This window comes from Tiliqua scincoides, chromosome 9 (assembly GCF_035046505.1).
Source record: "Tiliqua scincoides isolate rTilSci1 chromosome 9, rTilSci1.hap2, whole genome shotgun sequence".
NCBI lineage: Eukaryota > Metazoa > Chordata > Lepidosauria > Squamata > Scincidae > Tiliqua > Tiliqua scincoides.
The window spans coordinates 16,991,942-17,017,568 of record NC_089829.1 but is presented as its reverse complement, the minus strand read 5'-3'; the positions used below and the strand labels follow the sequence as shown (position 1 = coordinate 17,017,568).

Genomic DNA, 25,627 nt, shown 5'->3' with positions numbered 1-25,627 from the left:
CCAGTTGGCGGAGGATGGTCTAAAGACCAGAGTCAAGAGCAGCCCTCCTGACGTGGCCCTTCAGAGTGCCCTGAAGGGTGCATTAGACCTGGGGCTAAACCTTCCAAAGAGTCTTCCTTTCTCCTGCCATTCCAGCCTCCAGGGGAGTAAGTCCTAAGAGTCTTGTTGCCACTACTGTGGCCCAAACCAGATGTTGCAGGGACTCTTATCTCCCGGGTACCACCTAGTCAAGATGAAATCTGATGGTGAGATGTCATCTCCCCACAGGGCTTTCCTGCCCATTGCTCCACTTCAGTGGCTGCCCTTTGCAGGGTGGTGGAGAACCTGTGGACAGTGATGTCATATTGCCTGTTCTGTTTCACAGGTGCCACTGGGGAGATGGGAATTGGAGGCAACACACAGACCAGCATTGTGTCTGGTTTGGGTATGGGGTCCCTGGGGGTGTGTAAAACTGCATTAACTTAACCTGTTCTGGGAGTTCCCTGTTTTTGTCCTCCTGCTGTTGCTGTTTTCCGCATGGGAAGATGATTCCATGTGCTGAACAAAAGTGGAGACGACACTAACTGATGTGGGCTCTCTGTTTTTTTGCTAGATTGTTTTGTCTTCTTTTCTGGGGTGGTGGTGGTGGTGGTAGGTATTCCTGGTGAGGGCTGAGGGTGGTCTGTGGCTTGTACTAGCATATTTGTGTCCTGGAAATTATGTCCTGGTCAAATGTGTTCTGGTCATTGGCATCCCCAGACATTCACATCTGGTTTTTTTGTATGTGTCCTGGTCATTGGCATCCCACTATAACCAGGCAACAAACAAACTATAACTGGGCAACATCTATCTTAAGTCTCTTATCCCAGTCCTAACCCTACCTTTGTGTTTTAAAAATAAAAAGTACACCTAATATAAATATACATATATTGCAACACAAATGTCTGGGGCACAAAAAGAACAGACACATATGTCCATTAGTGGGGTACTTTTGACCAGTTATCCAGAACGCAATGGTCCTGTCACTGTTGTGACTATAGGGGCCCCTGATTTGGATGAGAAGATGAAGGCTCTGAACATCGGCCCAGCTTTTACACATTTGTCTCTCACTTTCTCTCTGTGCCTCTTTCTTCTCTTCCCTCCTTTCCACATCCTTCCTGTAGAGCTACTTGGTAAGTCAACCGTTGCCAGCCCAGCTTCATTCAGCCTTCCCATGCCCTTCCATGGCCTCTGCTTTCCTTCCTAATCTGTGACACTCGCCCCCCCCGACACACACCAGCCTCCCTTCGTTGGGCTTGAAATGACACCAAACCTCATAGGGTCTCGATGCAGCTGTGTGCAGGAGTTGCGGAACCCAGAGCTTAAAGGCAGGTGGAGGTCAGGCCTGGTCTTGTTCTATTCCAGGCCCAAAGTGCTGGAGGAAGAGAGGTGCCCCTCTGTGCTGTCTGCACCTGGTTGCAAAGTCATACAGCAGCTATATGAACGTAATGCAGAGCATTTGTGGGGTGCTTTGGAGTGTTCAGCATACCTTGTGCCCATCACCTCAGTAATTGTTACAACAGCCCTGTAAAGTTGGTCAGCATTCTCTTTCTGCCACTGCAGAGCTGTGATGATCATGGATCTCCTCCCTTCCCTCCGGTCCACCCTATCCAAGGGCCAAAACACAAGTACTATAATTCTGTGCCACCACCAGTCAGAGAGGGACCACCCTCTAAAGCCTCCCTCTCAGGTGAAGGGTGAAAACATCAAGGAGTTTACTGGGGAGAAAGTAATACATGGGAAGAAAAGGGGAAGCTAGCAGGCAGGGTTACAAAAGATGTGGGGCAATGGAGGAGCCCAAGTGCAAAAGTGCAAGCAGGCAATAGCAGGGCAGACTTCAAAACAAAATAAAGGCCTTTATCTGGCCAGATCACCAGTCCCTTTCTGCAGTTACACAGGTGTGCTCTGAGGGATCCAGATCAAAACACACACAAGACTTGACCTCAAGTATAATTCCTGATGAGATCATTGCCTTGCCTGGGAGTCCTACCCAGTGGTGTAACTAAAGCATCTGGCACCCAGGGGCACAAAATTTCTTAACACCTCCCCAGTGTCCAGAGTGCATGTCAGAGGCTTCCAGAAGCCCCTCTGAGGTGCGGGGAGGCCACACCTCAGAAAGAGGGCCTTCTAGAAGCTTCAATAGGCACTTCCAGTTGTGGACTCCCACCTCATCCCCCAACAAGGCTGTGGGGGCAGAAGGAGCTTCAGGCCAAGTCAGCACTGAGTCTGGGAGTGGGAAATTCCCTCCTAGAGCTCACTAGGCAGCCTTGGGAAAATCACAGTCTCACAGCCGCCTCCCTTACACACTTATTGTGAAGGGATTTTAAAAATGGGGCTCCAAGCAGGGATGTCATGCGATGAAAACATACCTCGGCTTGGCTGAGGACCAAGCGACAGTCAGGACAGGCTTCTCGGTGGCAACAGAACCAGAGAAAGCTGCCTGTTGTATTTTATTGGACCTGCTCTCCTTTGGAAAAGGGAAATCAAACATGTTCACCGTGCCTGGAATGGCCTTTTTCTGGGGTTAGAACACAATTACAAAGCACCCTGGATTCTGCCATATTCAGTCTGGCACCAGCCTAGATCCCTGCAGCAACAGCGCCCTCAGCCACCGCCTTTGGGGAAGGACTGCAGCTCAGTGGCAGAGCCCAGCCCTGCTTGGCCTGTAGGAGGTGTCAGGTCTGGGAAGGAGCCAGTCCAAGGAAGCAAGGCGGATTGGCCCAACCTGTATGGCAGTCCCATTCCATCCCTCCACCTCCAGCGTGAGAGCATTTATGGGTTCCAGTCACCTAATGAAGGTGACAATTATTCTCCATCCTGCCTTCCTGATCACACAGGGATGGCCTGTATCTTCCCTGTGTGTTCTGTGCCCTTCTCTTCTGAAACCTGCATAGCGGCATTGCTCTGTGCCATGCCCAAATGGCAACCGGGCAGTGCTGTTGCAGCTGCAACTTAGTGTTCAATGAGCCTGTATTCCCCACCCCCCACTTGGTACAACAGAGGCAAGCAACGTAGTAAAGCAGTGCATGAAAGCTCTGGCTGTAAGGATGGGGGGAGGTTCATTTCAGGCCTTTTCAAAGCCGCATCCAGATCTCATCTCCATCCCTGTCTCTCTCTTTCTGTGGCTCTGCTTTCCCTCTCTGGAACGGCCATGGGGCAAATGCTGAGATCCACCTGCCCTAAGGTCCAGAGCCTGGCTGTGGGTAGAGGAGGGTCACTTCAACTGGGGTTGGGTGAGGAGGGACCCCAGCCCTCGCCTGATGCCATTAGACGGAGGGGTTGTTGGTCCCCATTTTCAAAAAGTCCAGCTGTGGCTGTTCTGAAGCATGACCAAGATCTGGTTTAGGGCTTGATGGTGACCTGGGCCAGATTCATCTTGCAGTGAACCCACCTGCTCCCCTGAAACCTTGTCGGCCTCTTTCTCTACATTTTCCTATTGCCAAGTAGAGCCTCGGAATCTCAGCCTTCGCTCCACTCAATCCTAGGGCCCGCTGCCTCTCCTGCTTGGCTGCTTCTTGGCATTTCCATGGAAATTGACCCCCCCCCCGCCGGCCTTCACTGTCCCTCCCCACACTGGTGGCTTCACCCACCTGGCTGCGCTCAGTCATGGATGCTTTCCCCTGTTTGCATGTGGGATTATAGCAGTGCTGGTGGTAATGGTGGGAGGCTTGTTTGAATGGAAGCAGGGCCAAGTACGATCCTTTGTACTGGAGTGTGAATCTCTGCCCATTCGATGGAGCTTGCATGGTGGAATCTGCACTCGCAACAGACTGCAGCAGGCATCTCTTGTTTCGCATAGCCCGTGAGCCATTTGGAGTTGTTGGCATGGATGACTGTGACCTCTGTGCTTCTGCAGAGCTTCTGAAATCCACATGTGTATGTGTGCATGCATGTATGTACACATGTAATTTTCCTAATGCCTGTGGATTCCTGCTCCCATGCTGTTCAGGATACGTTCTACATCCTTCCAAGGAACTGTGTCACCTAAATTTCTGCCTATCACTTGCAACTTGCAAGAGGTGAAGAAAAACTCTTGGATCAAATGCAACACTGGTACAGCTCTAATGGCTACACCTGGGATGAATTGGGACTTCTTGTTTTTAATTATGGGAATCATGTTGGGAATAGGGCAGGGGTGGAGCATTGGAAGTGCTGGTGGGAAGTGAGGGGAGCATGGGACCATATCTTAACTCTGGCTGCTCCAAGAGCCCACTGCTCTGTAGGTGTCTGGTGACATTGATCTTCCCAGCATTTGAACCTGGGGCAGGAGATGGGAGAGTTCAGTCTGATGAAACCTGGAGTCTCAGAACCAGAAGCCAAGAATTGGTTTCCTGTTGCTTTGGTCCAATGTGGCCTCATCCAGAAGATATAAAATTGCTGCCCCACCGGACAAGACTCCAAAACTTTCCAGTCATGCTCCTACTCAGAGTTTGAACCCATTGAGCCTTTCTAAATTTAAGGGGGGGGGGGGAGAAGAGCCTGGTAGAAAGCTTGTATGGATCATGAAGGACTTGGGTGCTAAAAGAGAGCCATTGAGTGGCAATGGGAGGGGAAGGGATTGTTGACAGTTCTTGTGCCCATCAGTGGCTTTGCAGAGCTGATGGGTGAGAGGAGGGCAAGAGGCAAGCTCTGGGTGGAGAAAGGGGAGGCTTTTCCAGGTAGACGATGGGTCTAGTCAAAGCAGTGAAGGCAGAAAGCAGAAAAGAAGACAAAGAAGAAAAAACCAGCTTGTTTGAAGCTGGCGGTGGAAGGAGGACGAAGACTGGAGAGACCAATGAGAGAGTTTGAACGTTGATGGAGTTTGAAGCAGAGGCTTCAGAGGAAGTAGTCCCAAAGATGAGGGGGGATTATTTCAACATTCTCCTCCCCGCTGCTTCCTGGGTCAGTGATGTGGGTGATCCCAGCCAATCAGGGTTCGCACGGTGAACTGGATGATATCACAATAAGATTTGGTTATGTGATGATATCACTGGCAGCAAATTGGCAATAGAGAGAGAATGTTGCTATTTGTTCTTGGGAGACCTTGGGATAGTATCAGGTCCTCCTCCTGCTTGGCTACACTACCTACAAAAGCCGGTTGAACACAGATTTTAACTTCATGGCCTTCCCCTCAAGTAGCTTGAGGCATTGCTGCAGACCTTGTAGGGGCAGCAGCCCTTTCCCAGGTTTTCTTGAGGGAAGCACTGAGCCTTGGCGCCTTTCTCCTCCCTCTTATGCCCACCCCATCTCATTCTTCCCATGAAGGTTCCTGCTGTTTGCAGGGGCAGCCACTTACTTAGGACTGGGTCTTGAGAGCTGGGCTTATGGGCTGGTGGGCAAAGAGAGGGTGACACCTCTTTCTCCCTCTGGCTCTTGCAGGGAAAGGGGACCTGCAGCCTCAGCTGGACAATGCACTTCAAGATGTCAATGACATGTACCTCCTCTTGGAAGAGACAGAAAAGCAGGCCGTGCGCAGGGCACTCATTGAGGAGCGGGGCCGGTTCTGTACTTTCATTGCTTACTTGCAGCCTGTGGTGGTAAGTCTCTCTCTCTCTCTCTCTCTCTCTCTCTCTCTCTCCCCCCCCCCCAATTAAGCAGCACAGTTTAAGGTTTGGAAGTTCAGCTTGCAAGGTGAAGAGTGAGCCCCCAAGTGTTCCCTCCGCCCTTATTTATAGCTTATTAAAGTTCTTTGCAGACATACAGTGGAGCCCCACTTTATATTGGGTTCACTTTATGATCAAATAATGAACTCTGTAGTAAAACAAGGTTTGGTATGTGATCACTTCACAGTGAGCTTATGATTGTCACCAACAGGTCCTCGTGGGTGATAGGCAAGCCAATCAGTGATGCAAATACAAGCATTCATTCATACAATAGCGGCATTTTTAACATTGTGGCTGTGTGTGGAAGGATACAGCCTTGTAATCTATGTTTTGATAATTACAACATTGTGTAAATTGATACCCATGACCCCTAAAGAGCAAAGTAGGCACCTCTTAAACAGTCCTTTTAGAGAGGGAAATAGCTCAGTTCTGCAGCAGAAGCTTCAATTTCCAGAGGTGGCTTTGTTATTCAAAAACACTTGAAGGAGAATTAGCATTTGTGAGAGTGCAGAGCACTTCACATCTATTTATGCTCCCCTTACAACAAGGCTGTGAAGTAAGCAAGTGCTGCTATCTCCAAGTTGCAGATGGGGAAGATGAGGCAAAAGGAGAGTGGCTTGCCAAGGCCTCCTGGTGAACAAGGCGGATCTTTGAGCCAAGGAAGTGGTAACCGCTTTGTGAACTTTTTGTTGAAAAGCGGTATATAAATACTGATGATGATATATAAATACTGATGATTTGCATCCCAGCCTCTTAGCCACTAGGGCCCTCTGCCAGAGTGACCACAAGCCCCTCTTGCCCACTTCTGTTCCTTGTCTCTTTCAGAATGGAGAGATCACGATGCTTGGAGAGATCACACACTTGCAGGGCATCATTGATGATCTGGTGGTGCTGACGGCTGATCCTCACAAACTGCCACCGGCTAGTGAACAGGTAGGACATCACCAAAGCGCAAGACTGGTGATAAGTGACACACTCCCAGCTGCATTTCAGGCACATGGTCTACTTAGGATTTTTCCCTCTATCCAAGTGCCTGGTGTGTCAACCCGTTCGAACGTTTGGTTCTGCTTCATTTTATTCTTACAGAGTTTTGCACTATTTTAAATGATGACTTGCCCCAAACTAGTAGTGGCAGAGTAGCTTCGGGGGAGGGGGGCAGAAGCCAGGGTGGGCCAGTAGTCTGCCTCAGACATTTCTGCTTGTTGTCCTCCTTGGCCCGGCCCACTTGGCCACCTGCCTCTATGAGTGGGGAGAGGGCCAAAGACATGGTGGACTCAGCTGGGGTGGCTTTGTTGTGGGCATAGATAACAAAACCTGAGAAAGTCAGGCTTTCCAGCTCTCTTTCAACTGCAGGGTGCATTTGACATGTGGAGTGCAGTCTTGCTCATTGATTGGTTTCATTTTCTGATGCAGAGAGGTGGGCAGTCTGGTCAGGGCCATAGAAAAGGGTGGGTTTTGTTTATCCCTTTGCCTTTGTCATTGAATCATAGAACATTAAGACGTGGAAGGGTGCTTGGAGGTCATCTAGCCTGACCCCTGCTCAGCGCAGGCACCATTCCCGTCCATCTCTTCCTTGAATACCTCCGATAAGGGGCAGCCCCTAAGTGCATGAGGCAGACAGCTCTTGCAGTGTCCTAATCTCAATGAAAATTGCCCCCTCCCTTTCAGCTATTGGGAGAACGGCTGTTCTTGACACCACTCATAGCTTCCTCCCTGGAGTAAAGAGCAACTTCAGGTAGTGGAAAGTCACCAGAACACAATGTGAGACTTAAGCTCCTTCTAGTGTGTGGCAGTCCCAGTCAGGATTAGCCCGCCCCATGCCTGCTGTTTTCAAGGAAACAATGAATAAACATGTCAGACAAAATGGCATTTCATATCACACATTGTTTGGCTGTTGTTGAACAGATGAAGGAGAAGAACATTTTGTGTGCCCAGCAGGGCTATTGACGTTACCCATGCCACTGAATCCTTTGCAGGTGATCAAAGACCTGAAGGGCTCCGATTACAGCTGGTCGTACCAGACTCCACCATCCTCTCCCAGCAGTTCTGGCTCCCGCAAATCCAGCATGTGCAGGTACAGTAGTTGGAGCTGAACAGGAATTCAGCTCCTGGCTCAGGACTGCAGGACGGGGAGTTACAGGGATGGTGGAGAGTGGATTGCAGCTGCTTGAATGTCCTTAGCTGATGGGGTGGATTCAGATGCCTGCTGACAACTCCAGATCTCAGCCTCTGCCAGCTCACTTCCCATGGGCTGCTCTGCTACTGTCCCTCTGCAGTGGGATGACTATGTAAGGTAGTGTTTCTCAACCAGTAGTATGGGTACTACCATTGGTACTTGAGATAGTGTCTGGTGGCACTTGTTGAACCCCTGGACACCTGCTGATTGGCAGTGAGACCAGGAACAACAAATGGCGGTAGGAGGCTTGGCTTGGCAAGCAGAGCTCCAAAGCATGCTTTTCCACACTCGAAAAGCCCTCCTGTCCACCCTGAGCCTCTTACTGGTGTTGGTTGTGTCGCATCTGGCCTCCCAACCCAGAAGTAACTGGCGATGATGTCATCTGCAGTTACTTCCGGTAGTACTTTGAATAGGTGGACCATGTGAGGTGGTACGGTGGAGGACAATGTTGAGAAACATTGATCTAAGACATCAGGCGGCCAAGTGCTCAGGTTACAGTGGCAGTCACTGCTATGGGACCACTGCCACCTGGGCTGGCAAGGAAGGGCCCTGTAGACACATTGACTCAGTTTCCCCACTCCAGCTCTGAGACAGCTCCTTGCTGGGCTTTTGGGCTGCAGAAACACAGAGCTGTCAGGAAGAATGCAGGAGCTGAGCAGACCAGCTCCTGGAGCCATCCACTGTGGACTTTGGACTTCAGTAGAATTTGGGCGGTTTTATTCAGCCAGATGTCTGGCCGCTGGGAACAAGGAGCAGGTCTGTGGAGGGCAGTGTTGGCCATCCCTATGAAATAATGCAAGTTCTTGGGACAGGACAGGGCTAAGTCTAGAATAGATTGCTTGATAATCACCATTAAAATGAAAAGATTGCAGGTGCATAACTGGGCCAGGAAGCCAAGCTCAGGTCAGGGACGGTTCTAGAGGGGCCTGGAGGGGGAGCGTATGGCCAGCCTTCAGCCTGTGAAGGAAGGGTGTGCCACCCTGCCCTCCTCCCTTGACCTCTCCCATGTTCTCCCTTCCTGACTGTGATGCCACTGTGATCGCATTGTAAAAAGAGATCCCTTCTTTTCCTTCCTCTGCAATTCTCCCTGCCCCCACCTTGGTGACATGCTTTGCCCCCCTTCCACCTGCTTGCCTTCTGTTCCCCCTGCCCTTTAGCAGTCCAAAGGGTGGCCCCTCTTGGCTCAGTGGCCCACAAACATACTCACCCAGCCCCACCTATTGCTACCGCAGCCTGGCCCAGCCCACAAGCGCCACCACCCGCCTCTCCAGCGTCTCGTCGCACGACTCCGGCTTCATCTCCCAAGATGCCATGTTCTCCAAGCCACCTTCGCCAATGCCCTCTGATATCACCAGTCAGGTAAGTTCAACAGGGAGGCACACAAATTCAGCCTACCCTCTGCCATTGATGTTGCCCCTTTAATTTTTCTGATGCTGACACCCTAGCCCAGTATCCTTAGGTGAGAGGGTGGCTAGGGCTGACACGCTGGGCGACCACCAAGAGCCCTGGGGAAGCCACTGGCTCTGTCTGTGAAACCAGGAAAACAATGGCTCCTGCCACATAGGCTTACTTGGAGTTAAGGGGTTTGATGTAGCTTGTGCTCCTTCTGTCCAGCCCCCTGAAAGGCAGGAGCATAGCCGGACTCACTTATTCCATGCCTTCATTTTTATGGCATCTTCCCGTGCCTGCTTCTGGGTTCCAGGTTCAACAGGAACATTGCTAAAGGGCTCAAACCTTTCCCTCATTTAACTCCAAAAGCAAACAATTCTTCACCTCTTCAGTGCATTGGGGATTGTATAGGAAAAACTCACTGGAATCCTGGCCAATGTGTGCAGAGCAGATCACCTTGAGTTGAGATGGACTCCAAGAGTAGCAGTTTAGAAGTAGTTGGACTGATCCAACATAAAGACCAGGGGTATGGACACCTATGCCAAAGACCAGGAAATGGGAAATCTCTTGCTGAGAGTGGATGGGTGCTTGTATGTGTTGGGGTGGGGGTTCTGCAGTAAAGGTGCCTTGATGGATCTTGGCTGTTTCTGTGGTCTCCAAGTGTACGTGTCATGGAGTCCTATGTGAAGTTTTCCCTTCACATCTCTGGGCTTCCTTCTGGAACTATATCAGCCCATGAAGTATGTCTGGGTTGGTGCGTGTGTTCCTGTCTGTCTGCCGCCCCCCCCCCCGGCGCTTGTGCTGCCTGCAGTTGACTTAACACTGGCTGGTGCGTCAAAGCCAGGGTGTGTCCTGTGCTTTGGGCTGCCTGCTGCTTGTCCCCAGAGCCAACTGCATAACCAGGTCTCTTCTCTTCCTTCTCTGCACACGTCTCTCGTTGCTCCGCTGACCGGACTTTGGGCATGGCAGAAATCCTCCAGCTCCGCGTCCTCCGAGGCCTCCGAAACCTGCCAGTCTGTTAGCGAGTGCAACTCCCCAACCTCGGTTAGTTCTAGCTCCACCACAGGGGCATGGGCAGGGTGTAGAAAGGTGACACTTCAGTCCAGTGTCCTCCCCACCCTCTTCCTCTTCTCACACCCAGGGTGCTGGGACACCCCCCCCCCCCAATGGCTGATGCATTGCAGGGCTTTAGCATGCTGTTCTCTTGGGAAATAGACTTCTTGCCCTACATTCACACCACCTTCTCCATTTTCACTCCTGATCTGCCCCCCTCCCTGTCCCTTGTTGGCTGGCTTCCTGCTTTCCTTTTGTTTTTTAACTGGCTTGATGATCGGGTGTGGATTCTGGCTTCCTCTGCAGCTCTACCCACCATGTGCTACTGTGGGCTTGCAGGTTGACTGGGGGCATAGGTGTCCGCTTGGGGCTCTGGTTTCTCCTCACCTCACCGTGGTTTCTTACTATGTTTCAGTGGAACCCTCTGAATGTAGTTCATGTGGCCAGGACTGAAGGAAGCTCCAGGAGAAGCTTTAGCCTGGTGTGTATATTTTGGTGTGTCCATTCCCAGACCCCCAGCTGTCAGGGGTCCTCTCTTCCAGGGCCAGAATGAGAGCATTCTCTATCAGTCCAGGGATCCCCCTGCAGAAGGGTGGTAGAGTCTTGTGGACAAGGCAGCAAGAGTTGGAAGATCCCAAGGGGGCTGTTCAGGGCAAGAGTCTTCATTCAGCTTTGTGGACAGGTGCCCTGCCTGTACTCAAGGAGGAGTTCCCACCTACCCTGAAGGCTCATAGATTCTTTGGTTGTACGAAGAGCAGCTAGAGGTCTTCAGCTATAGCTCCATTTCAGTCAAAACATGCTGTTGTTTACCCCCAGAATCTGTTAGCCCTGCCCAGGCGCTTCTTCCAGAGCTAAGGTCCAGCTTTGGAACAGAAGTTGTAAGAAGTAATTCTAGAGTTGCCCAAGGCATGTGCAGAGTTCCTTTCTTGTAGTAGTTCTGCAGGAAAGTGCGAAGTGGGTTTCCACAGCCAGTTTCCTGCCAGGCACCAACAAATTCTTCTCAGCTCAAAACTGTGCCCGAGATTGACAGAGTAAGATGGGCGTCCATTCAACTCCATCCTCTCCCTAGTCTTTAGTCCCTGTGCTGAGCGGGGGCAAGATCCTGACCTCTGGAAGCCACACTCAGTTCCTTGCTGGTGTCTTAAAGGTGGAGCAGTCATTAAGAGCAACCCTTAAAGCTGGACGGTGGTTCTGAGTATCCTTAGACAAAGTTCCACCTCCCATTTACATTGCTGGCTTGTGTAATAGTATTACTAAATCTGATGCGCTTGGAGCACTCAGTACTGATGCGGCACAATCCAATTTTTCTGTACTTTGTACACACCAGCAAAAATACTTGATGAGTTGCCCAACAAGATGCATGGGGGGGGAGCTGGCTCTGTGGTCCAACCAGCCCTGCTTTGCGTGCAGAAGACCCCAACATCAGTTCCTTGCAGCTGCTCCAAGTGGGGGAGAGGCTGAGAAGGACCCTTCTCTGTCAGCAGCCCTAGGAGAGCAGCTGCCAGTCAGTGTATATGTATACTATACTGGGCCAGATGGCGCACTTGGTAGACTCGGGCTGTTTGGAGAACCAACCTGTTGCTTTAGACCAGCGGTACTCCAAACATTTTGGCCAGAGGGCCGCATCAAATATCTGGCATGGTGTTGAGGGCCGGAAAAAAAAATCTAAATATAAAATTTATTTAAATAAATTAGAGATGGAACTTAGACGAGTGAATAAATGAATAGATTCATTCAACCTCTCTGGCCCTTGAACACCCTCCAGACGCAACCAGAGCATAGTTCCAGTCATGTTTGGCCAAGAGGGCCAGAGGTTTTCAGGGGACAAGAGGCTGGCCGTGGGTCGGATAGAGACTCACCGCGGGCCACATCTGGCCCCCAGGCCGGGGTTTGGAGACCCCCTGCTTTAGACAGAGAAGCGGTTGGCAGCTATGGGGAGCCCTCTGCCTACCTCCTCCTCTAAAGAAAAAGCTTTTTAGTACAACAGGCAAAGGAGTTTTTTCAGTAGCCAGCCCAACAACGCAAAATGGTTTGGGGAGCCATTTTGTTGCTGCCCACCCTCCTTTCCACTCCTTGCTCCATGACAGTCCATCCTGTCTCTCTCCTTCCAGTTACATCTCCCATCTCCACCCTGCCCCACATACAGCATGCTGTGCTGGGCCCCATTTTGTACTGTTACACCCAGTTTCTCTTGGATCTTACAGGACTGGTCCAAGGCCGGCCCCTACGAGCAGCCCGTGGCAAACACACTGCAACGGAGGAAGGACCGTGTTGAGCATCTCCGGGAGGCTGAGATGAGCGCTGCGACCCTGGCATACCCGGGCATTGGCCTGGAGGAAGGGCCCCGGCCTCGCATGTCCCCAGCCTGCATTGCTGCCAAGGTACAGACGGTGGGTGCCAAGGGAGGCAGGAGGCTTGTGAGAGCAGAATGGGCTCAGGGCATGTGCTGTGACTTGACAGGCACCTTGTGTTGCAAATCCCACTGGAACAGTGTAGAAGGGGCTCGGCAACCCTGCAGATGTCTAGTGCAGTGTCCATTGTGTGCGGAGCCTCTGCAGAACAGTTGACTCCCCGGAGTCCCCACATGGGGTCTGTGCAGGTGCCAGTACAAGTCTCTATGTGGTGTTGGGGGGGCACTGTTTATCAGAGGACACTCTAAGTATGTGCATTGGAGCTTCACCAGCATTGTGTACCATGTACTCCTCTGTCAGCTGCACCTCTATCTTCAGGTTGTGTGACAAAGGCAATAATCAGGCTGTAGGAAAAGAATCACAAATATAGAACAATGGTTTCCAAACTTTCTAGCACCTCAATTCAAGACACTCTATTGCAGTGATTTTCAACCATTGTGCCACGGCCGATTGATGTGCCGTGAATGGTCTAGAGATGCGCTGTGGGAGTTGCAGGAAGGTCATATATTAGTCGGGCTATTTGGGAGATGAGAGCCCCTGTCTGGCAGTGCGGTGTGTCTTGTCAGTTGTCAAAAAACTGATGGTGTGCCTTGACAACTTTAGCATGTGTTCTCAGTGTGCCAAGAGCAGCAATTTTCTGCTTATTGGGACCCACCTAACCTTACCAGACCAAGAAATAAAGTTTCATTTTACCAACTGCTCAAGCCTGTTTTTAATCTTTTTACTACGATGGGCAGGAGGGGGGAAGCAGCCTTCTGGAGCGTTTATTGAGCTCCATGTACATCAGTTCAGGACCAGTCTGGTGGTCTCGCATTCCTCTTCACCTGGCTGACAATAAGAGCCAAGGCTTGTTTGCCTACTTGTGAGTAAATGTGCATGTGCGGCTCAGTTTCTCTTTTCATACAACTCAATTTATTTTTCCTTTATCAGCTTGGAGAGGGGGGGCTTCCTTCTTGAGCGTTTTTGGAGACCTGAGTTTATCAGATCGGGACCATTGTGATGGCACATTCCACTCAGCGTGCCCTTCCTTGTCAGTTGTTGGCTTGTCAGTTTCAGTTTCACAACCCACCAACAATCCTGATCCTGACCTACACTTTAGGAAGCACTGCTATAGAGTCAGAAGCTGGAGGAGGCCTTGGAGGTCCCCTACTCAGTTCATGCAACAGGACAATGAGAAGGAGCCTCCAACTTCATGAGGCAGACTGTTCCACTGCTAGGCAGTTCTTCCTTATCTAACCACCATGTCCCTCTTTTCCCCTAGAGGCTATCCCCTGGCCTTCAGCACCTGCCCCCTGCCTTGGTTGTAGTGGGAGCAGCACATCCTGTCTGTGCCAAAGAAAAGAGAATCCCTTGAGAGCCTGGGAGCAAAAGCTGGTCTCATTCTGCTCTCCCACTCACCGTAGTGGCTTGCAACTGTATTGATTCTGGCCTTGGTGTGTTGAGCCCTCAGCTCTGTGCCAGCCAACGTATCTGAGACAGCCCTTCTTGGCCGCAGTAAAGAGTGGAGCAAACTTTGCCTTTCAGCCACTTTTCCTTTTCCACCACCAGCACGGCGAGGAGGTGTCCCCGGCCGCCAGTGACTTGGCAATGGTGCTGACCCGAGGCCTCAGCCTGGAGCACCAGAAGAGCAGCCGGGACTCACTGCAGTACTCCAGTGGCTACAGTACACAGACTACCACCCCCTCCTGCTCAGAGGACACCATCCCGTCGCAAGGTAGTGTTCCCTGCAGATGCAGCCAGACTTGCAAAGAAGGGGCACCTTCACATGATCGTATGGGATTCCTGAAGAGCATTTGTGGCAAGAGCCCAGTGAGGCAGAAAAGATCCATGCAAGGATCAGGGCCTTCTGCAGAAGGGGGCAGTGGCGTACCTGAGGGAGGCAGGAGACAAATGCCCCGGACGCCAGGTGGGGACAGCATTCCCAGGCCGCCATCCACCACCCCCTTGTGCCACTCAGGGTCTTTAGCCCAGAGGCATAAGAACAGCCCCACTGGATCAGGCCATAGGCCCATCTAGTCCAGCTTCCTGTATCTCACAGCGGCCCACCAAATGCCCCAGGGAGCACACCAGGTAACAAGAGACCTCATCCTGGTGCCCTCCCCTGCATCTGGCATTCTGACATAGCCCATTTCTAAAATCAGAGGTTGCGCATACACATCATGGCTTGTACCCCGTAATGGATTTTTCCTCCAGAAACTTGTCCAATCCCCTTTTAAAGGCGTCTAGGCTAGACGCCAGCACCACATCCTGTGGCAAGGAGTTCCACAGGCCTGGGGAGAAAACACTTCCAGTTTCATGGAGGAAACCAGGTGACTTTTTAGGTGCTTAGGAAGCCTTCTGAGGGCCAGGGAGGTTTCCCGGGCCCTCAGAATGCCTTTTGAGGGCATTTAAATGTCACTTTGTTTCCTCTGTGAAACTGGAAGTGGGTTTTTTCGCCCCCCCCCAAGGTCTTTAGAAGGCCTCTGGAGGTTCGGGGAGGCAGCTCACTGCCTCTCTGGGCCTCCAAAAGGGAGGCAGGGGGGTGGCAGTCCGCTGGCGTGGGAGGGGCGCAGCTCAGCATGGGAGAGAACGGCAGCCTGCAGTCTTGGCCCTGGGCACTACTGGGGTCAGGATAGTCACTGAAAGGGGGTCCAGGTTAGGGGGCACACGGCCAGGCTGGGGCAGGAAATGAACATGATAAAACCATGTGGAGGTTGAAAATGATTTTTTGCCTGTTGTTGGGCAAGCCAGCATAGCCATGAGACAGAATGCTGGCTTCACCTTGCAGGAGTGTTGTTAAGACCAGCACGTGTGACATGCTGGCAAGTGGTGTCCAATTACCACAAGCAAGTCCTGCCCTGGCAGATTGCAAAGGGGGCTTCATACTGATGTCTTGTGGAATTCTGCCTCTAGAAGCAGCACTGGATTTTCCCTGCTGCTTTCAGGGTTATTAGCCAGTATTACTACTTCCAGTAGTGTAAAAGGCCATTTATTGCTCAAAGACACACTTTGGGCTGTTCTAGTATGTGCAAGGCCAGGGCCAGGCTGCCTTTCTACATATGGACATGTTTGCAGCATGTGGTGTTGTGTCTTTGTGTGGCTGGAAGTGTCAAGTATGCAATTCCTGTGGATGCTCAGTGGTGGGACAGGGCTGCTTAGCTGCTCCCACGGATGCTGACCCTTCCTTGTCTTGCCTCCTCAGGTTCAGACTATGACTGCTATTCTGTGAACGGCGAGGTGGAGGGAGAGAGCCAGAGTGACTTTGACAAATCCTCGACCATCCCTCGCAACAGCAATATTGCTCAGAATTATCGGCGTATGATCCAGACCAAGCGGCCTGCTTCAACTGCTGGCTTGCCCACGGGCACTGCCTTGCCAGCAAGTGCCACACCAGGGGTTGCTACCATCCGCCGCACACCTTCCACCAAGCCCACCGTGCGCCGAACCCTCTCCAATGCCGGCCCTATTCCCATCAGACCCCCCATCGTCCCAGTTAAGACCCCAACAGTGCCTGACTCTGCTGGCTACGCTGGCCCCACCCGTGTGGGCAGCGAGGAATGCGTGTTCTATGCCGACGATGCCTCGCCCAGTGCCGTGGACTTTGCCAAAGCCTCTCCCAAGAGGCTGAGCCTGCCCAACACGGCCTGGGGCAGCAACGTGATGGAGATCTCGGTGTATGCAGGGGCAGGGCCACACCTCTCCACAGAAGAGGAGGACCAGCAGCTGGCAGCCAACCGCCACAGCCTGGTGGAGAAGATTGGCGAGCTGGTAGCCAGCGCCCATGCCCTGGGGGAGGGCCAGTTCCCTTTCCCCACAGTGCTGCCTGCCCCTGGCCCTGGAGAGGAGACACCCACTCCTCCCCCAGCAGCCTCCAGCGACCCTCCTGCTGAAGACATGCTGGTTGCCATCCGGCGTGGGGTGCGCCTTCGCAGGACCATCACCAATGACAGGTCAGCACCACGGATTTTGTGATGCACTCCTTGCAGCTGCTTCTGCAACACCCTGAGGCCAGACAGCAACTAGAGTCGGGACTGATCCGGAAGACAGAAAAATAGCAGAAAAGAGAATTAACAAACTGCAAAAGCAGAGCCACTTTATGGAGATAGTGTCAGAGTCTAGATTTAAGAGGACTAAACTAAATGTCTTCGCTGGCAAACTGGCAAGAGCACAGCCTGGCACTGAACTGGTTTTGGAGCAAATTTTATACATTGTTTTTGCCTGCTGCCCTGTCGGGTTCCTTGCCCTTCAGCACCTTCCTCCTGGCCAGTTGCTGCCAGCACCATCCCTGCTGTGTTTGGCGGGAAGGAGTGAAAACCTGGACTGAATTTAGCAGCTACAGTTTAAACCACACCCACCCACACAGAAGAGCCGCTTGCTACTCCTCCCAAGAGCTCTCTCCTTTTCTGGGCAGGGGTGCACTGTTCAGCCTGAGCTGAATCCCTCCCTGGCCCCCTCCTTCTCTGTGTTTCTGTCATCTGTTTGTATCAGCTGGTTCAAAAAAGACTTTCCAAGTGGTCATAGCTATGTGAACAATTCCAGAAAATCTGGTCCAGGCTCCCAGTGGCTCTTCACATCACAGCTGGACCTCCAGGGCACAGCAGAGGTGGTTCTGCTAAAAGGTGCTGCCCTCCAGCATTTCCTCTCAGTCTGCAGCTAAGCACTACTTGGGCACTGTGACATTTATATCTGGAAACAGGATGAGTTCTTTCAACAGACCACTGGCGGTACAGGGGTTGTGGCCTAGTAGTTAGAGAAGCCAAGAACAAGCTACTTTTGCCCTTCTGCTGTCTGTGCCTGGTCTGAACCTCATCCCACGGTAATGGTGGTGGAAATCTGGTGGACAGGCTACTCAGGTGGCACTGTACAGTGGTGGCAATGGTGGCAACTCTGAGATGTGTGCCAATGCAGGTAAAGGCTGGGATGAGGCTGTGGGGCCAAGGGGCCCTGTGAAAGTGGCAAGTGGAGGGATGGGACTGGTGGCCCAGTGATCTGCAAGCAGAGCGAAAGGAAGCTCAGCCAAGAGCATCCCCTCTTGTCTGCAGGCATCTGGCACTGCAGGAGATGATTCAGTGTAACACCTATAAGATGCTATGGCAGGGTTAATGTTTTATGGGCATGTGTGTTTAAGATGGCAGCTGCCTCAATACAAAAGGGCTTTTGTGAATAATTTTCACAATGACAAGTACCCCCCTCCAGTTGGCTGCCCCATGTAGCTGATGCAGGAAGCACGATCCCCACCCTACTTGTTAGCCCTCTGACCTTGTTATGGAGCCAAATCTGATGGTCTGTGTGGCACTGATGATCTTGCCCTCACCTGGGTCAACTTGGCTGCATGATTACATCGGAGTGATTTTCTGCTTTGTTTAACGTGAAGGTTGTGGTGCAACAAGTGGGGGACATGACAATAGCTATAAAAAGCAGATAGCTCCCTGCATGTGTTAGTCAAACTCTAAAGCAGTCTTTCCCATTGTTGAAACTTTGTCTGGTATGGAAGCGATGTGGGCTGAATGTGACAGTCAAATACACTTTTGCTGACCCTGCTTCTTGCAGCAGCAGAAGACGACACCTGGAAAGGAGCCAGTGGTGTGAGTCTCAACCCAAGTGCTGAATGGCCATGGCTGCTCCTGCCAATGCTGTCTACAGCTGAGGCCTCGCCTGGGTTCTAAAGACTGTCTGCACCACTCTCTGTACTCTTCTAACTTGCACTTCAGTGCAAAGGCAGGGTTGAAACTAATGCACTAAAGGCTGCCAAGTAGCTTGCAACGCTTGCACCACATCCCATTTTGTGCCAGACTTCATTGTTCCTTCATTCTCACATATCTTACAAAGCGTCTGTAGCTTTAGCACCAACAATGGTTGTGTGGACAGAGTGCTGTTCATCATAAGCAAATGGGTGTGCCAGGTGTGTTTGCCTCCTCCCACCTATGCAGGCAACTTTTTTCTGATTCGGAATCTATTGTGCTATCCCACAGCAGTGTCTTTGTAACAAGAGACATTCTGCCAAGGATGCCAACACTAGTCATCAGTTGCAACTGTTTAGCTGCTCTAGGGAATATGGAAAGAGGAGGTTCCCTCTGCCTGCTGCCTCCACTGCCACCTTCACCTCTCCGCAGGAAGGACAGACAGACATCAGGCAATGTTGGCAAATGGAATGTGATATTGGGAAAGAGGAGGCAGTCCCGAAAAGCTGATGGAGAAGAAGAGGCTGCAGTCAGGGAAAGTGAACAGTGCTAGAAAGAATATGGTTGAAGGTTCAGGAGGAGTAAGGAGAGCTGGTCTTGCCCCGTGCTGGGCTAGGAAGGGTACGTGAGCATCCAGCTTGGCTAGAGAAATGAACCACTTGGAGGAGCTGTCTGGCAGCTGGGCTGGAGTCTACATAACATGTTATGTCTGATGTCTGGCTTTGTTTGCTTGCGTTAGTTGCGTCCAGCTAACACCAAAGCAGGTGAGGGTAGCAGAAAGATGGCACAGATGAATAAAGGGGAGAGGTGAATAAAGAGCAATAGCCCATTGCTATTTTCTCATGCAATTTATACATGTATGAATTTTCCAGGACGCCCAAGAGCCACTTATCTACAACTGCCAAAAATAAATAAATAACCTGTGGGGTATTTGAGAAAATACAAACCTTCTGGCAACCATTCAAAGAGGGACCCAACTATGTTTCACAGAGCTGCATGACTTTGATATCCAACCCATGACAGTAAAGGGAGGAAGGGCTCCCTGCTCCTCTTTCCCAAGCATTTGGAAGAACAGGGTCATGTCTTTGATGGGTTGGGGTAGCGCATGAGGGCTACTTAACAGCAACCTCCGAGGCAAGAGGTACAAAAGACACACTTGGCGCCTAAAGTGCTTATGTGCAGGAGAGCCTTGGAGCAAGCACGACCGGTCAAGGAGAGGACGATGTACATAGCACCATACGTGTGTGCGTGTCATGTTGTAACCCTGACTCTTATACTGTTGTAGAAATAACACTTTAGTTCTAACTTCCCAGCCCTCCTGTGGGGTCCCTGTCAACCTCTCTGTCATGACCAGACATGACAACAGTGACAATATGTGGCATCTGTTTGCTTCTTATTTTTTCATTTTTGTACAGAGACTGACGTAACTATTCTGGTGCTGTTGTTAACTTGTTCCCCTCTTTTCTTTTTAATTTATTTCCCCTCTCATTTCTACCACTCCTGTCTGCCCTGGCCTTTTCCCTTTCCCCTTTCTTTAAAAAGAAAAAGAGAGAGAGAATTATCCTGTTCCCACCTCCATTTAAAATAGTCACTGCTACAAGTAACGAATGCACTGTGAAGATTCCAGTATTAATAAAAGTTGTACTGTAATTAATCCATGTGGTTCTCTCCCAGCCTGGCTGGCCCATGTGCTCATTTCTTTCTCTGCTTCCTCCTCCCCAAGGGGCCCTGTCCTTATTCCTCCAACTAAAGGGAAACAGGTACCTTAACAGTGGGGCTGCTGCTTCTTTTAAACAAGTACCGTGTATAATTTTGAATTCTTTGACAGAGGAATTTCTAATCATTCTAAGTGAGAAGCCAGCTGTCCTCCTAGGAGCCAAACTAGATAGTATTTTGGCACTTTGCAGCCCAGGACAGTCTGTGCATGGGGGTCAAACAGAGAGGAACCGAGCTCTATGGGTTTCGGCGCACCAGGCAGCTGACCAACCCCAAGGCTCTTTTTCTAGCTATCTGCAGCAATCCACCCCTTAGCAGCTACCAGGGGCCCTATGCACATGCCAAGCAAAGAGGAAGATACAGAGAGCGCTCAAGAGTAACTTGTCACCAGAGTACTGCAGAAACCAGTTCTCTGTGACCCTTGTTGGAGGAGACTCATGCCTCCCAAGTAAAGGCTAACCCAGCCATAGCTGGCTGTGTGAAGTGCCTCTTTCCCATTTTTGATTACACCACTAGAGCTTCTGTGGGCAGCAGCAGGCCTGACTGGTGCTCAACTTCATTGCTATACCTGTCCCCCAGAGGCAAGGAGGTGGTGGTCTGGGTTAATGTTCTTGTAACCCACCCAATTTGGGGTAGTTCGCTCCAATGTCCCCCATGCTATGGTAGTTAGCAGGGAGGTATTCTCTTGCATCCTTCCCAGCTAGTGGCAGCTGGGGAAGCAAGGAGAGGTTCTAGTATGTATGCAGGAGGGGGGCTCAACTGGGATGTCAGAGCCTCTTATGGGCCCCAGGTGTGGAAGCAGGATAGCTGGATGACACCTCAATTAGAGAACCAGTTGTGCATCCCCTCTGCTGAAGAAGCATATTGTTGCACAAGCAACAAGAGAAGCAAGCTACCCTTCCCCATCACAAAGAGGAAACTCTTCAGAAGAAGTCCAGCCCATGGCCTCAACTCAAAGAGCAACATGCTGCCAGCAATGATTCTTGTGCCCCACACAGGACAAGGGACACATGGCCCCTCCTTCCCACTGAGTAAAATAGCCCCTGTTGTGCCTGCCCAAAGCCACAGAGCAGCAGCAGATGTCTGAGCACCAGGAAGCCTGGCGCGCAAGGGGATGAGAGTGGCAGTAGCTCTTCTGATGAACAAGGAAAGGCTGGCCAGAGTAGCCCAAAATCACAGTACTGAGGGAAACCTTTTAAACATTTTGACACAGAGACTAACATGGCTTCTTTCCTGGACACAGGCGCTACAGTTCACTCTGGGAGACCACCACTGCAGGAGAAGCTTCCTTGAACAGCCCCTGGCACAGATATCCCTCCTCCAAAGCCACCATTTCCCACTAAGCCTTTGACATCACCATAAGGCCATCCACCTTATGACAACATCTACCCCAAGTACATGGGGACACAAAACAATAGCAGATTTCACCCTGACACCACTCCCCTCCCTCCATCAACCTTGCAATTACGAGCAATTCTGGGCAACAACTTGTCTCTCTTCTGTAAAGCACACTCATGGCCTTCTAGCAACAACAGTAAATCACACATACCACAAAAATAAGCATGCAAACTGCAAGGTGCCAGAAAGCCAAGAGTTCCACAGGAACTTCCCTTGCCTGTCTGTCATCAAGTAGTTAAAGTTGTCTTAATTTTAATCACAACATGACTGAGTTTTTCACTTGCTGAAGTACACACATGCCTGAATGCACACACATGCACACCCCTCTTAGGCCATTCACTAGCTCCTGGCTCCCCAGCAAAAAAGACAAATCCAGAGAGAAGTCAACAATCTAACAAATTCACCAACCAGGCTTTAATTCTCATGCCACGGTTCTTATGAAAAATTTCAGCCCAGGTCACACTGGCCCCCTCTGCAACAGACAAAGGCTAACGTATTTACAACATGACAACAGAAACAGCACACTGGAGAGGTTACAGCACTGTCCTTGAGACTTCCAAGATGCTTGCCCAGGTAGATGGATGAAAGCTAACCCTTCATGCTGCAAGGACTTCCCACCCTCCAAACCCAGGTGAGAGAACAGCAATGCGGGCAGCAGCCTATGTCTTGGGTCTGCAGCTATTTAGTTCACTAGGTGGGGGAAACACGAGAGCTCTGTCCAAGGCAACAAAGGGAAGGAAGGGAAAGGGAAGGAGGGATCTAAAAAAAAAAAAAGAATGCCTCTGGAAAGGGGCAGGGTGTGGCCTCTTCGGAGAGTCCAACCTCTGAAACGGGATGTACAAAACAGGCTTACAAACCAAAACTATGAGCTCAGGAAGTGTGCTCCTTCTCCTTATAGCATCTTTGGAACACAGTTCTAGACGAGGCCCCAAGGAGCCCCATGCTCAGAAAGCATAGCGGGTGCGGATGTCCTCCAGCTTCTTGGATACCTCTGGCGGAGTCCTGTCCAGCTCTTCAGACACGTTCTTCTGTTTGTTGGGCTCCATGGAGTTGAACTGCTCACACAGGTCCCCATCAATGACATTCTAGAGGGGAGAACAAAGTGGCTGTGTGAGAACCTGCATAACAGCAAGTTCAAAGTTCACCAATATTGGGCAGCACCAATATGCAAAATCGGCAACAGGCGATGCCTGCCAGGTGGGGCACAAAAGGTATGAAAAGCCAAGTCCAGTTTGCTGCAGGACCAACCAAAGTGAGCCCCTTGAAACAATGGCCAAGTCTAGTACAGGGCACTCCTCTCCACCCATCAAAACCTACAGAAGTCTGCCTAAGTCACTGTGCTTCTGTCTCAGTGGAGGCCAGAAGGAACTGGTCTGAGTGCACATGGCTGGGGAAGGTAAGGGACATGACAGGAGAAAAGAGCAACTCACACACAGCTGTTTGTTCAGAACCAGCTGTCCTAAACAAACAGCTCCTGCCAAACTGTCATTGGCTGGGTCTGGGGGACCAACCTGAACAACTTGCACTAGGAAGTCTGCAGGAACAGCTCCATATTGTTGCAAGGGACATCCACTGATGCAGAAACAAAAATACTTTATTCATAGGGACAAAAGTATCTCTGGGAATGCAGATCCACAAGAGAGCAAAGACACCTGGCCTTGATGCTGGCTGGTGAATGGTCTTTTTATACTTGTAGGCAAGCTAGGGGCGCATTTAAAAAAAGACGCATATGAGACCTTACTATTCCCAGACCCAGAAGAAAAAGTGTTATGTGAAAATGAGATGGGCTCTCTCACTCCTGGACATCTTGCTAGTAAAGCACCCTCAAGGAAGTGCTTTACTAGCATTTGGGTGGCACCAAGTGTAAGACTGGAGGAACGGAAAGATATCTTGGCCTGAGGTTCCCCACTGCTTAACACATTGCATTCCTCTAAATAGCAATTTTCAAGCAAACTGTCTCAGGACTGTCATTCAGGCAGCCTCAGGACAGCTGAGACCAAGAAGGATGCAGACAGGGAAAAGGAAGCCTTAATTCTGGTCACTTTATTACACAGGTGCAATGCTCGATGCTCACGAGCCTGTCTTGGAGACCAGCCAACCCCGCCTACCTTGACTGGGAAGTAATAGGAGCGAAAGCTTAGATGGTCTCGTCCACAGAGTGGAGGGTGCTCGGACCGGAGATGCATCTCGACATGTTGGAAGAAGTCGTGGTCCTGAAAGGAAAAGAAGGAGACTGTGAGGAAGAACCAGTTCCTGGGACCTTTCCACAGTATGGGGATGCCAAATCAGGAGCAGACATGGTAGCAAGCCTTGGGATTCTCCAGCACTCTGAGAGAGGAGCAGCTGCCATCAGTTGCACTCAGGGCTGAACATACATGAGCAGGAACTGATATGGGAACCTGGCAGACAGAGCAGGTTATTGGTAGTGCTGCTCCACGCTGCTATACACAAGACCCTGTGCTCAGGATTTGGACACAAATCAAATGCCAGGTACCTGATGCTGTACAACATTACACACAGCCATGGCAGATAGGCAAGAAGTCCACCTGCAGTCAGCTTCAGCACATGCCACAGAGCAGAACCAGCAAAAAGCCACACAACCTGACAGCTGAGCACAATGCAGGTGCAGATCGGGCCTTCCATACATGGCAGCCTTCCTGCATGGCATTAAAGATGCTACACTGCAGAAGACACCAGAGGGGACATGGACATCCTCTTACCTCATGTGAAGTGAACGGGACCAGGATGCCAATGCCTCCTGACAAGGTGGTGTAGACGAGAGATTCCGAGCCTCCAGGAATCAGAGTCGTCTTCTGCAGGGACAGCACTGTTTCCCCTACGTGGTAGTTCATAATCACCTCTGCCTGGAAGACAAACAAGCACTGCATCAGGTGATGATCCACGCCCTGCAGATTCCCTCCATGGCACCCCCTCCACCCTCAACTGATGTCCACCCAGACTCCAGCTGAGGGCAACATGCTGAGTTCCCTGGCTGCCGGGCAAAAGCCTTGCTTTGTGTCGCCCACTGATGCTGCCATCCCTCTCCATTTGAAAAAGTGGGTTTTAATCATTACATCTCTTTAAAGATATTTGGTGCATGTTTGTTTTTTAAATGGACTATGCTTTAAGTATACATTATAGAAAAGTTAAGACAGACATTGAACAAACAAACCTAGAAAATAAATACAAGTGCCTCACACAGGAGAACTAGAAAAAGGCCTTTGGGCTCTCACCCCAAGAAGGACACCATTATACTGCATTCAGGTTACCTTTTGGGAAGCGCCATTGAGAAGGCCTCTGTCCCACAGAGCCTTGTTGCCTGTTGGATCCTCATCTACTTCATCATTTGTGTTAGGAGGTAGCCTCACCTGTGGGGGGAGGGGGAACAAACTTACTGAATAACTCTTGGACAATCCAGGCACAGATTTAGCAATGGGAGTAACTTGAAAATACTGGCAGGGGTGAATTCAGAGGAGGTCCAACTCACACGTGCCTGCACATGCACAGGCAGTACAACAGAAGACCAACCATGCTTGAGACTCAGTCAACAGATGCCCACCCATGGCAGAATGAAGCCAGGGGTTACCAGGAGCATAGTATGAGAAAGACAGAAAGGTCCAGCCAGTTGAGGAGGCCACAGTGCAAGGGCTGGGAATTTCATAAGTATGTTGGTGTCTTGCAGGTCCCAAAAAAGGCAGCAAGACATTCTGCAACCAGAATACAGGGGAGTTCCTTGCATATTCTCAAGCCAACTCACCACACAGATGTTGCCAAACTTGTCTGCTCCTGCCACTGTGTCATAGTCCAGGAGGCAGGCAGTGGTTACCCAGCGCGGGTGGGTGTCATCTGCAAAGATGATAAGCTGGTTCTCATTCCTCTTGTAGCGCACCCAGATGAAGCTCTCTTGGACATCGGAGACAACCACCCTGTGCCCAACGGTCTGGATCCCACAAATGTAGTTGGCGATGTGCTTGGGGGCAGCAAGAAAGAAAGGCTTAGTCAACAAGAAGCAGGAGGGAGCCCTGCCCCCAGTGGCACGTGAGTGGTCCACCACAATGGACAGAGCTGTCCTGGCCCAAGGACAGGCAAGTACAGCAATGCCACTCTGGAGTAAGTAGTGAGCAAAAGTGGCTCATCTCAGCCCATTTTCTACATCACACATCTTTAGAATTTCCACTGGGCACTTGCAAGTCTGGAAATGTCTAAGAGTGCAATCCTAACCCA

General features: G+C 50.9%; 2 protein-coding genes across 4 annotated transcripts in view; one reads left to right on the top strand and one right to left on the bottom strand.

The window, feature by feature from the left end:
- The window catches only part of MTSS2 (MTSS I-BAR domain containing 2), a 67,300-nt gene extending 48,208 nt beyond the window's left edge, over positions 1-19,092 (top strand). For 2 of the 3 annotated variants that reach the window (XM_066637194.1, XM_066637196.1), the window contains 9 exons: positions 5,377-5,534; positions 6,426-6,533; positions 7,577-7,674; positions 9,009-9,135; positions 10,135-10,209; positions 10,634-10,699; positions 12,423-12,599; positions 14,178-14,343; positions 15,811-19,092. In XM_066637194.1, the coding sequence (XP_066493291.1) occupies positions 5,377-5,534; positions 6,426-6,533; positions 7,577-7,674; positions 9,009-9,135; positions 10,135-10,209; positions 10,634-10,699; positions 12,423-12,599; positions 14,178-14,343; positions 15,811-16,580 (1,745 nt within the window). In that variant the 3' untranslated portion in view covers positions 16,581-19,092. The remainder of the gene's footprint in view (positions 1-5,376; positions 5,535-6,425; positions 6,534-7,576; positions 7,675-9,008; positions 9,136-10,134; positions 10,210-10,633; positions 10,700-12,422; positions 12,600-14,177; positions 14,344-15,810) is intronic. The other variant, XM_066637195.1, reaches the window with a different exon arrangement.
- Positions 19,093-21,795: 2,703 nt separating this feature from the next.
- The window catches only part of SF3B3 (splicing factor 3b subunit 3), a 30,884-nt gene continuing 27,052 nt past the window's right edge, over positions 21,796-25,627 (bottom strand). The window contains exons 22-26 of the mRNA XM_066636977.1: positions 25,161-25,373; positions 24,673-24,771; positions 24,124-24,267; positions 23,512-23,616; positions 21,796-22,488 (exon numbers count right to left, since the gene is read on the bottom strand). Of these exons, the coding sequence (XP_066493074.1) occupies positions 22,348-22,488; positions 23,512-23,616; positions 24,124-24,267; positions 24,673-24,771; positions 25,161-25,373 (702 nt within the window). The 3' untranslated portion in view covers positions 21,796-22,347. The remainder of the gene's footprint in view (positions 22,489-23,511; positions 23,617-24,123; positions 24,268-24,672; positions 24,772-25,160; positions 25,374-25,627) is intronic.